The following is a 12853-nucleotide window of genomic DNA, read 5'->3' on the forward strand; positions in this document are numbered from 1 at the left end:
CCCCAGAACCATGTAGTCTTTCTGCTGTTCACAAGCAGACCAGCTACAGACAAAAAGGCTGAACTAACATTTGTGCTGCCACCCAAGAGAACTTGCTGTCCAACCAAATTAACTTCCGGCTAAAACTAAAAGCTCAACACTTTTCAGAGAAATAAAACAAAATCCACAGTCTTCGCAACATTCACAATTTAATACAAAACTGTTTGCTGTACAAAGAACCAGAAGAACATGACCCCTAATTACAATGAATACTCAACCCATATGTTGGAATTAGCAGGCCAAGATTTTAAAGCAGCTAACATAACTGCGCTCACTGAAGTGAAGTAGGGACTTCCCGGGTGGTCCAGTAGTTAAGAATCTGCCTTCCAATGCAAGGGACGTGGGTTCGATCCCTGATCAGGGAAATGGCAAGGAGCAAGAAAGCCCGTGTGCTTAACTACTGAGCCCCTACGCTCCAGAGCCCCTGTGCCCCAACTGGTGAGTCCATGCACAGCAATGAAAGATCCCACGTGAACCAATGAAGACTCCACGTGCTGCAACTAAGACTCAATGCAGCCAAATAAATAAAATACATTTTTAAAAAAAACTTTTAAACGAAGTGTTTTCAGAATGGGAAAAAATGAAACAGGAAATCTGAGGAGAGAAAAAGAAACTATTATAATTTTTAAAAACATGGAAATTCTTAAACTGGAAAACACAGTATCTGAAATTTAAAACTGACTCCATAAAATAAAGAGCAGTGGTAGACATCAAAGTCAGTAAACGTGATGACATATCAATAGAAATTATCAAAGATAAAAAATGATTTTTAAACAATGAACAGAGCTGCCAAAAACTGCAAGACAATATCAAAATGCCTAGTATAGCATAATGGACAAATAAAATTGTAAAATATTTTTTTTAATGCCTAGTATACACAGAATGAAGTCCCCAAAGTGGAAGAAAATACCTGAACAATATTGAATAAAAAACTCCCCAAATATAATTTTAAAATACATAAATTACTAGATTTAAGAGCCTTGTTGTTTAGTTGCTAAGTGTTGTCCCACTCTTTGAGACCCCATGGACTGTAGCCCACCAGGCTCGTCTGTTCATGAGATTTTCCTGGCAAGAATACTGGAGTGAGTTGCCATTTCCTTCTCCAGGGGATCTTCCCCACCCAGGCATCGAACCCACATCTCCTCCACTGGCAGGCGGGTTCTTTATCACTGAGCCACCTGGGATAAGCCCTTAAGAGGCTAAGTGAAACCCAATCAGAACACAGATCAAAGAAAACCACATGTATAGAAAAAGTCTTCAAAGTGGCCAGAGAAAAACAACACACTACCTATGGGGAAATAAATATTTGAGAAATCACTGACTATCACTACCAACAACGGCAGCCAGGAAACAGTGGAAAATCTTTAAGATGCATGAGAGTGCTGACTCCCCCCCAAGAAGGGAGCTTTTCAAAAGGCAGGCCTTCAAATCCCCTGGCCCATCGCCACCCTCCCTTTGACTTCCATTAAACATTCATGTCATTCCACCCAAGGAGCTAAGGAGCCCGATTCGACTGCTCACAAATGAGCAAGAGACAGAACGATGCCTCTGCTGCAGCCCTCCCTACCATCCAGGTGAGAGACCCACTGCAGCTGGTGGCACGTACCCCACCTCCCTGTGGGCAGGCTGTCAATTCGCCCAGGCCCCACCCGACCTCAACTGAAATTCTCCTTACATAAAGCGTTCCGGGCAGGAGGGTGGCAGTGAAAATCACACTTACTCTCAGCCAGACCCACAGTAGCTTCCCCCTTGCTATGTAAATAATGGAAAAGAGAGAGGGATTTCACCACAGACCCCAGTAGGTACGCCTGAGACAAGCCTGCTCTCTACCTGAACACCGGGGGCTCAACAGACTTCACAGCCCACAGAGACAGCATGTGTGCCCGCTGCTATGATGGCACCCTGAGAAGAAGAGACCCACAGACTGCCCAACATGTTCTGAAGTGGCAAGTAGGCTCCTGGGTTGCTTCTTTTAGCTCAAATCATCTTCCCTGAAGGAATGGAACCTGAAAGACTGCCTGGTCATCTTAGAGAGATCTACTGTTAACTAGAACAAAATGAACAAAGAGGTCACGTCTGCATTTTCGGTGGAAAACCCACTCTGAGATGGCTCCTAACACTACCTTTTCCCACCGTGGAGGGCCACCCTCCCTCCCAGCCTGCCCTGATAGCTGTGTGCCCCAGAGGGCGGCAGCTCAACTGCTGCCCCAAAACCCTGCCTCTCTTACATACTGAATAGAAAGCAGTCCAAATATTTAGAGAATGGGGTGAAATCTTCCAGCTTAAAAGAGTTTCTTCTTTTTTCACAGGAACTAGGAGGAAAAAAAAAAAAAAGTGTACCACTAATACGGATAAGCTATTCAGAGCTGCCCCCGGCCTGGAGAGTTTCTGGTCCTTTCTGACTAAGCATGGTATTGCTGCAATAAGTGGCTCGGTAATCAAGAAAACGACTTATTTCCCGCCAGAATTAAAATGAAGGACTCATTCTGGCAAGCGCTCCGCTGCACTTCAGACACTGTTAACCGTGGCAGCATCAGCTTCTCCACGCCGCTAACAAATTTACAGAAAACTCAGCAAAATGGAAAACACAGGCTGCTTTGCTAATGAACAGCATCGACCTTTCACAGAACGTTGTTTTTTTTTTTTTTTAATTTTGATGACATTCAAAAAGTTGTAACTAGGAAAGAATATACGTGAAATGTATTTAGGAAGAAGTCTATAGAGAAATCTATAGACTTTTATAAAGCTTTCTTAATATACAAAATAAATTCTGGGGTCAAAAGTTTGCAGAACCCTACAGTCTTTGAAGAGTCTCTGATTATAAATTCAATTAAATAAAATACAAGAAAAGATTAGCAGCAGTAGGAAGAAAGTAGCAGCATTTGTTTAAAAAAAAAGAAAAGAAAACAAAGATTTGTACAAGAGAAGAGAGGTAGTAACAGTTATGACACAAGGGAAATTAAGTCGTGGGTACAAGGAGGTTTATCAGTGAAGTGAGTCCTTAACACAAGCAGAACATCCATGCTGACTTCCATCTCCTTTGACATGAAGGAATAAATAGGAATCAAATAATTATTGAGCACTTTTCCAGTATATTAAAAAGCAGAGACATTACTTTGCCAACAAAGGTCCGTCTAGTCAAAACTATGGTTTTTCCAGTGGTCATTTATGGATGTGAGAGTTGGACTATAAAGAAAGTGGAACACCAAAGAATTGATGCTCTTGAACTGCGGTGTTGGAGAACACTCTTGAGAGTCCATTTGACAGCAAGGAGATCCAACCAGTCCATCCTAAAGGAAATCAGTCCTGAATATTCATTGGAAGGACTGATGCTAAAGCTGAAACTCCAATACTTTGGCCACCTGATGTGAAAAACTGCCTCAGTGGAAAAGACCCTGATGCTGGGCAAGATTGAAGGCTGGAGGAGAAGGGGTTGACAGAGGATGAGATGGTTGGGTGGCATCACTGACTCAATGGATATGAGTTTGAGGAAACTCCAGGAGTTAGTGATGGATAGGGAGGCCTGGTGTGCTGCAGTCCATGGGGTCACAAAGAGTCCAACACCACTGAGCGACTGAACTGACCACTTGTATTATCTTAGTGAAAGAAAGAGAAAGTCGCTCAGTCATGTCAGACTCTTTGTGACCCCATGTACTAATCAGCCCATGGAATTCTCCAGGCCAGAATGCATGGGTAGCCTTTCCCTTCTCCAGGGAATCTTCCCAACCCAGGGATCGAACCCAGGTCTCCAACACTGCAGGCAGATTCTTTACCAGCTGAGCCAACAGGGAAGCCCAAGAATACTGGAGTGGGTAGCCTATCCCTTCTCCAGCAGATCTTCCCAACCCAGGAATCAAACCAGGGTCTCCTGCATTCCAGGCAGATTCTTTACCAACGAGCTATCAGGGAAGCCCTGTATTATCTTAGATCCCTCTTTAATCCTAAAGTCAAAGGACTTAATTATCAAAGATTACAAAATGACTATTTAATCCTAGGTCTCTATTGTGCCAAAACTCATCCTTTCCTATATACCATGATGCTGCTTAGAAAATATTTCATGTGAATTAGCTCCTCAATGAAATAAATATTTTAAAAACTGGTCTAGCCTAAACGTTCCCCTTCAAGGCAAATTCTTCCTAAAAACGACCAATTTTCTTAAGCAAGCGTCTAGCAGTGGTGGCTCATCAGACTTCGGCCCTTCTTTGCTGCCTTTTCTGGAAAGTACCTATGCTGCATGGTAAGCTGTTGCCATGTGGCATGAGACTTGTTCTTAGGCCTCACATTTAAGAGAAATGGGTGATCTCCCATTTCTAGACAGACAAACTTACAACAGAAGGTGGATAAACAAAGTACTCAGAACTAAAGCTCTATCCTGCATATTCAGCTATTACTTTTCCTGTAGAATACGTCATCCTAACCATAACAGAGAAGAGTTTTATGAGAATGAAACTACAGAAAAGGTCCAAGGTCTCCAATTCCTAAAATATCAAACCCCGATGCCAGTCTCCCAGAGGACTTGCAGACAATCCTGTGAAATGGAACAGGTCTCCTTCCTAAACCCTTTGGGAGGTGATTAAAACCGCAGCTCCTGGAATCAGGCACACTAAAAGCTCAGCTCCTCCACAAATGCTAATCGTGACCTTGGGCAAAATAATTAACATGTCTAAGCCTCAGTGTCCACAGAAGAAATCATACTAGCTCATTGTTACTGTAAGTTCTATCAACTCTAAAATTATGAGTGCTTCTTAAACATCAGCTTTTCACTATCATTCTCATCGTCAGCCCCTTTGTAAGGGCAGAGAAGATGTCTATGAGGTCGATGACAGGGTTTTGTGAACCTTCACAGGGCCAGTATCAGTCTCCCTATGGGAACGTCTTAGGGCCCTTTGGAAGTGAGCAGCAGAGAACTGGCAAGACGTGAAAGAACTGAAATAGAAGCAAGGGGAAAGAATCTGAATAGGTTTTTTAAAAAAAGCATCTTTACGGGAAAGAGATCAAGAATGAACTAGCCTCTGGTGCAGTAAACAGACCACTCTCGGCTCTATCATTACCATGATGGGGACCCCAATGTCAGGCCACACCAGGTCCTCTGACGGCAGCTTGGGAGAATTCCACACCACCACGACCTTGTTCAGGTAAGGGAGGCCGTTCAGCCTCTCTAAGGAGTTCATGAGCACCTCCTCCCGCTCGTAAGTCAACATTACCACCGTGAACTGCTCCCGAGGGACGTTGCCTCCCAGCGCCGCCTGAAACTCCTTGCCGGAGCCCCCGACCCCGCCGCCAATGGGCCGGAATCCGGTCCCTGAGCCCAGGAACTTGGCCTCCGAGGGCAGCACGGGGTCGAAGGGCGTGTGGGGGAAGAGATGGAAAGGCCCCGGGGCGGAGTTCCAGCTGCGGTAGAGGTCGGTGACGGTGAGGGTGAAGTTGCGGAGGTACTTGGGCGAGGCGTAGGGCGGCTCGGTCTCCACCGGGCCCAGGTCCAGGTCCCCGGTGTCCGCCATGTTGGGGTCGGTGCCGGCCGCCTTGCCCGAGCGGTGCGGGATCTCGGCCGCCGCCTCCTCGCGGATGGGAGCGGCTGGGATCTGGATGCGCGTCCGGATGACGGCCAGCACGGTGCTGAAGATGCTGTCCGTGGTGGAGAAGTAGGTCTCCCACAGGAAGCGGCCCTGGCGCCGCATGGCCAGCAGGTCGCTGTCCGAGAGGCTCCGCAGCAGGAAGTGGACCTCGGTGACCCGCGGCTTGGGCACCACCAGCGCCGCCTCGCTCCACTGCAGCACGTCCTGGTAGGGGAGCTGCACGTGCTCCCCCAGCACCACCGGGACAGCCCCGACCTCCAGGGCCTCGAAGAGCCGGGTGGCGCACCCCGAGGACACAAGCAGGCGCGGGTCCCCCGGCGTGATGATGAGGGCGAAGGTGGAGAGCTTCAGGAGCTCCAGGCGGTCCTCCCGCTCGCCGCACAGCGCCCACTCAGTCGGCAGGCTGGCTCTCGGCGGGCTCTTGCAGGTGAATTCCACCAGGACCTGATCGAGCTTGCTGTCCTGGACAGCCTTGAGGGTGGCGATGATCCGATCGTCGTAGTCGGCCGGGGGGTCCCCCTCCATCTCCTCCTCAAAGGAGCGGGCCTCCTGAAGGCTGGATCTCAGCGACTCGATCTTCTCGCCCTGGAAGGTGAAGAGGTATTTCCGCTTCACCGGCACCTGTGGTGGGATTTCCATGAAGTTGGGCTCCGACATGGCGTGGACTAGGGGCGACACCACCAAGTCAAAGCCAGGCCGGTACTGGGCCGCATAGAAGGTGGACTGGGCCACCATGGCCCGGCCGGTGCTGACGTTGTACAGTAAGTTCTGGGTGTCCAACTTCCGAGACAGGCTGATGATGACGTGGTTGTGGCCGTCCCTCCGCCAGTGCGGGAGGGAGGACAGCTGCTTCTCCAGGTCGGCGGGCCGCAGCACGGCGGGCTCTTGCATCTCCCCGACTAGGATCACATACAGGCAGGCGATGTCCGCGTTGTCGGTGACGTAAACGTTGGCTCGGGCCGTGGCCTGGAAAGCCTGCTTGACCAAGGGGTCCAGGTAGCTGCCAAAGGCGAACTGGTCACTGTCATAAACGTAGACGGGGAAACCAGAGGTCAGAGGGCACCGGGAATAATCGAAGCAATTGTGCAGCCGGCAGCCCCGCTGGGCCTTCGGGGGCGGGAGGCCAGCATCGTCCTTCTCCGGGAGCAGGCGGATGGGCAGGGAGAGCTTGGGCTGGTTCTGCGCCATCAGCTCCTTGTAGGAATGCTCTGTCTGGCTGATGACGTTCTTGAGCTGAAGCAGGTCCTGCTTGGCATTCTCGATGCTCTTCTTGCAGGCCTCAATCTTCAGGTTCAGCTTGGCGATTTCACTGTTCAGCTCCTGCCGCTTGGCTTCTAGCTGCAGGAGCTCCTCGCTCACCGACTCGCGGATGCGGCAGAGGTCCAGCACGTGCTTCACCTCGCAGAGTTCGCTGCCAGCCCGTGGGCCGAAGATGCGCTTGCCCGCCTCGTCTGCCTCGTCCAGGGTGGTGAGATAATAGTGAGCGATGAGGGGGAAGAACACCAGGATGATGAACAGCGTGAAGCTGAGCCACGTGAGCCGGATGCGGTTGGACCAGCGCAGCATGCAGGTCTGACCTCCGTTCCCCGCGCCCCCATTCCGCAACATGGTATAGCCCGTCATGAGTCCCTCTGCGGCTCCTGCCCCCGCTGGTCACGTTGGCTCACTCGCCATAACCACGGGCTTGTAGTGGGCCAGGCTCAGCCTCTTCTCACTCAACACGCTTTCCGGAGAGTCAGTGTGCTCCCTGGACAAGGCACCAAGTAGAATGGAAATTTCATCTTCCTCAGCTGTGACTGAAATGGTCTCTGACCCTACTCCAGCAGATTCTGAGTTCTAGCTGTAGGCCAAAGAACATGTCCTTAATCTCTGTCAAAAGGCAGAGGGTACCACATGGTTGTTGAGGTGGGAGGGAGAACCCTGATGGTGGAGCCGGGGAAAAACACCCTGGAATCAGACAGACCTCCTCAACTGCCATAGCTCTTGCTCCTTGGTTTCGCTGACCAACACACATGCATAGTTACTTGTCACAGTTATAAGGTAGCTGGTTAGAACAGAAATAAATGCCAGCCTCTTAACAGTGTCACTGCCAACACGCAGGCCTGCAAAAGAAAGAGAAGTGTGTCAGTCTTGAAGACCTTATGCTCAACAACCTTGCTTCCCCACTTCTGAAACTTCCTAGAAAATGCCTAAATCTTTTTAAGACGGAACAATGGTTGGATCACTGGTGTGTGCCTCGCAGAACATTTTAAGTCCAATACAGGTTTTATTTTTTGGCATGGATATTGTACTTGGAGTTATTAATAGTAAGACATGGATTAGGTAAGTGCCCAAAAGCAGTTTCAGACACACCCACTTTCTTCCTATTAGAGCCCTATAAAATGATTAGCAGCTACATTCAACAGAGGGCAAAAATGTTCCTGACAACTTGTTATTTGAGACTTAGGCATCCTCGTGAAACAGAGAAACACCCTCCTATTTATATTCATTACTGACAGGAAAATTGCCTCTTTAAGTTTTGGGGAAAAGCAAAAAAAAAAAAAAAAAAAAACCACCTCTGTGAGGAGCTCCATTTATTATATTCAAAGTGGGGGAAAAGAGCTGAAGAGAACTCTCTGGATCTTCACCAGCAGTGGGTGCAGTAATCCAGAGACAAAAATGTATTCCCCAGTTTGCTTCTCATTTATCTTCTATATAAATAGTAACTTGGTCTTTCAGAAAGAATGCTGTACTTAGAAATGGGGGTATTATTTCTTATCTTTTACAGAGATTTGCTGTGAGACTTTAGGCCTCAGGTTTCTAATCTCCCAAAACAGAGATAAATGCGTGGAGATAACAATACACTGTGTTGCTATAAAAATAAAGGGCGATACTTCAGGTTAATAAATCTTGAACCAGCATTCCCAGTCCTTTTTTCTTACCAAACTTTACTATCACAAGTTATAAAAGTTTTGCACTTGCTTTCTCCTCAATTTCAGTATATCTAGAAAAAAAAAAAAGAAAAAAGGGCTTCCCTGGTGTCTCAGATGGTAAAGCGTCTGCCTGCAATGCAGGAGACCTGGGTTCGATCCCTGGGTCAGGAAGATCCCCTAGAGAAGGAAATGGCAACCGACTCCAGCATTCTTGCCTGGAAAATCCCATGGTCAGAGCAGCCTGATAGGTTACAGTCCATGGGGTCGCAAAGAGTTGGACACCACTAAGAGACTTTACTTCATGCCAAAAATACCTCCAATTTCCTTCATTCATTTCCTTTAAAGAGTATTCATCATACTCTTTTCATGTCTAAGACATGCTAAGTATAAATGTGGGAGAAGCTAGGATGTAAAATAGTCTTTGACCTCAGGGAACTACTTTTAGCCTAAAAAGACACAGACCAACAGCAAGGATACTACCCCAAGACAGTATAAAATAAGGGGTATTTTATGGATGCTCAGTCACTCTCTCTAGCTTCCACCTTTGCTAACCATGTATAACTATTAAATGTTTGATAGAGTCATCTCTCCTTTTAGATAAAAATAGAAAGTGATGACAATGTTACTAAGAGGTTTGAGTACGCAGACCATGAGATAAGGACAACAAAACCCAAATAATAATCAATCATGGAAAAAACCTAAACTTGGGTAATTTAGTTTAGCAGCTTACCAAATATCCATGTAGGTCAATATTTCTAAAGGATTATCCTTTTAATTCAAATGTTTAAAATATCCTTTTTTTGTTTTCAAAATAAAATAATGTGCTCTGCGTTTATGAGCAAATCCTAACAAAGAAAGGATGGGGTGGAGGAAAACAAGTGGCAAGATCCAGGCAACTTGGCTGCCCCATCCCCTGCTTACCTGGTGGCTCAGGCCCCTCCTGTCTCTGACTCACGCAGCACTGCACTTCAGTGTGTCATCTCCTGAAACAGTGAACTCCGGGGCTTGCTCTCCTGATAGGAGAGAGAGAGGTGACAAGCTATTAGGAAAATACTCAATACTGAAGAATTTATTTACTGTCCACTATGAAAAGGCTTCTCATGTATACAAGGCGTCACAGAATTTATTGTTCAAATGGAGACAGTATTTTAAGTGAAAAGGGGTCCTATCAATAAATACACTTGGACAATAAGCATAAATTGGCACTCTCAAAGGCAAACCATCCAGCTATATGGTTAACTGTTTATGTGGGAATAAACCAAAACACTAAAATGTAGAAAACAAAACACTAAAATGTAAAGACGGTTTAAGTCTTTACCTTTTACAAATATATACTGAGATATTTACAGACGATTTATCTGGAATTTGCTTAAAAATAAATAGGACAAGGGTGGTGGTGGGAACTCTGGGGTATCAGTGAAACAAGATTAGTCACGGCCAGACTGCTGTTGACACTGAATGACGGGGAGACACGTGGGTCTGCTTTTATATGTGTTTAACATTTTTCATATTAAAAACTCAGAAATAAACTATACAGAGTCTAAACAAAATGTCTTTAAAAAGTCACCTGGAGACTGACTACACCATCTCATATCGCTAGCACCACCAACTTACAGTGAACAGAACTGGAAAAAGAAACAAATGCCCTGATGGAAACCAGTAATTCAACATTGACTCTCAAATCTCTACCCCCATCAAGTTCCATCTCTTTTACTGCAATTAGGCAAAAGTGTCATGAGTGCTCTGAAGCTGAACTGTCTTTCCCAAACAGCTAAATCCATCACTTCAAGCACAAAAGAAACACAGAAACACCTGGAATCTCTCCTGCCATTCTCTGGAAGATGACAGTGAAGGTACTAGGATCTAGAAATAAAAGTCACAGGAAAACACTGATGAGGAGCGGTCTCCTCACCGACGTAACTCACATGCAGCGCACACGCCTCACTGATTCTGTCACCTGCCACGGCACTGAACGCCCAACTTGTCAGCCTGCGCCCTACGATGCCTTCTGCACGCAGCAGCCAGAAGCACCGTCTTAAACTTTGAGTTCGACCGTGGCTCTCCGCTCCTTAAGTGTTCAGTGCCCTCCCACTCCACTGCCAGGTCCTTCATCACTAGCTCCTCAGTCGCTCAGTCGTGTCCGCCTCTTTGCAACCCCATGGACTGTATACAGCCCTTGGGACTCTCCAGGCCAGAATGCTGGAGCGCGTAGCCTTTCCCTTCTCCAGGGGATCTTCCCGACCCAGGGATCGAAGCCAGGTCTCCCGCACTGCAGGCCGGTCCTTTACCAGCTGAGCCACAGGGCAGCCCTAGCTCCTGACCACCAAGCTACTCTCTCTCTCACACAAGACGTCCCTGCCACACGTGCTTGCTCAACTTGAGCTGCACTGGCCTCCTTTCAATTCCAACCGCCCAAGCTCTCAACCGCTTCAGAAGCTTTCTACCTGCTGATCTCTCTGTCTCAAATGCTTTTCCCCAGGCTCCTCTCTGGCTGACTCCTCCTCACCCTTCAGATTTTCACTTCTTGATATCCCCGTTTAAAGCAGCCTTTCTTAGCCCCTGACACTTTCTGGCACTGACCTACTGATCTCCTTCATGATATCTCTTCCCTGACTTTTTATTACCTATCTTTCCCAACAAAACCTCACTGTTGGGGGTAGGAACCTTGTCTGCCTGGACCACTGCCGTATCACCAGGTCTCAGCACAGTGCCAGGCACATGGTTAGCTTCTCTGTAAACATCTGTTAAATAAATGAATTATATCACCGATCACTTTCCCATTCTACGAATTCTCAACTTTCCCTTGGTTGCCCGTGACACTGTACTCTCTGGTATTCCGCCTTGTCTCCCTGACTCGTCCCCTTCTGCTTTGCTGGCACCCACTGGTGGTCCTACCTCAAACAAAACGTGCTCCCTAAGGCTTCTGACATAATCTGGTAATGAATCCATCCATTCAGATGGCTTCAACCCCCAAAGCTACTACTCCCACCCTAGCCTTTCTGGTCTGCACTAGCAGACCAGCATTTCCAGCTCCCAAAGGAGGTGACAGAGAATGAGATGGCTGCATGACATCACTGACTCAATGGACACGAATCTGAGCAAACTCTGGGAGATCACGAAGGACAGGGAAGCCTGACGTGCTGCAGTCCATGGGGTCACAGAGAGTCAGACAAGATTTAGCGGCTACCTCCTCTAGGACACAGCATAGCCACTTAATGATTCCAAATATTCCGTCTTTACAGAAACTTTAAAATCTGCCCAAGATACTACATTCTTCCCCTTTTACAAACTAGAAACAATGTGATATACAGGAAAGAGTACAGACCTCCTGGCTAGACGTGGATCAAATCGCACCTTAGCAAGCTCTTAAGACGGTCACTTAACCATGATGAGCTGCGATTTTTTCATAAGTAAAACACTCACGTTCAGGATTATTATAAAAAATTAGATAGTAAAAATCACCCTGCACAGAATCTCAATTTTGTAGTCTATTATTGGCTACAAGTCCTGGAGTTATTTTTAGATCTGCCAAACTATATCCATTCTTACTATAATTATTATAGTAATAACATATTTATAATGATAATGTACAATGTGTGCATTTATCCCTTCCTTTATTCTACTGTCTTCACCCTAATACTGGACCATAACAAACCATTTTGCCTAATCTCAATTCCCCATCAATGTATCCTGTGCATTACTTTGAGTCAGAGTAACGATTCAGTAACTCTGCAATACTCAGTATTTTTTTCATCTAGTAAAGCTTTAGCTTGAATAATTTCAACTGATCTGATTTTGTTCACCACACCATTCTTCTGCTGTATCTAGTTAAAGGTTAATTCCACTCAATAAATTCTTAATTTCAGGCATTATACATTTCAGTTCTGGAATGTCCATTAAGTCCTTTGTTAGAGATTCCATTTCTCTATTGAAATTCTTCATGTATTTATTTTTTCCACCTCTTCTATTTTCTTTAGCATATTTATAAGAATAAAATTCCTTATCTAATTTTACTGTCTGGTGCACCTGTAGACTTTGTTCTACTATTTTTCTCTTGACTGTACATCCTGTTTACCTGTTTCTTTGCAATCTTAAGATTTTTTTTTTTTTACTGTGTTCTAGACATTGTTTAAAAGTACTATAAACACAGTAGTAAATACAATTTTCCCAAGAGATGGCATATTTTCTGTCAGGCAGTTAGAAGGAATATAATTATGTAGAGATTCTCATTATCCCTAGAAATACTTTTTGCTTTAAAGTTTACTCTGGCTGATATTAGTATCAGTCACTCAGCTTTTATAAAAAAATATTTGTTGTTGTGATAAA

At 46.0% G+C, this 12853-nt stretch overlaps 1 protein-coding gene across 2 annotated transcripts in view; it reads right to left on the reverse strand.

Annotated features, from left to right (window-relative positions):
• The window catches only part of EXTL3 (exostosin like glycosyltransferase 3), a 100223-nt gene that overhangs the window by 31967 nt on the left and 55403 nt on the right, over nucleotides 1–12853 (reverse strand). For both annotated transcript variants that reach the window (XM_040236304.1, XM_040236235.1), the window contains exons 2-3: nucleotides 9449–9540; nucleotides 5091–7717 (exon numbers count right to left, since the gene is read on the reverse strand). In XM_040236304.1, the coding sequence (XP_040092238.1) occupies nucleotides 5091–7238 (2148 nt within the window). In that variant the 5' untranslated portion in view covers nucleotides 7239–7717; nucleotides 9449–9540. The remainder of the gene's footprint in view (nucleotides 1–5090; nucleotides 7718–9448; nucleotides 9541–12853) is intronic.

This window comes from Oryx dammah, unplaced genomic scaffold (genome assembly GCF_014754425.2).
Source record: "Oryx dammah isolate SB20612 unplaced genomic scaffold, SCBI_Odam_1.1 HiC_scaffold_1, whole genome shotgun sequence".
Taxonomy (NCBI): Eukaryota; Metazoa; Chordata; class Mammalia; order Artiodactyla; family Bovidae; genus Oryx; species Oryx dammah.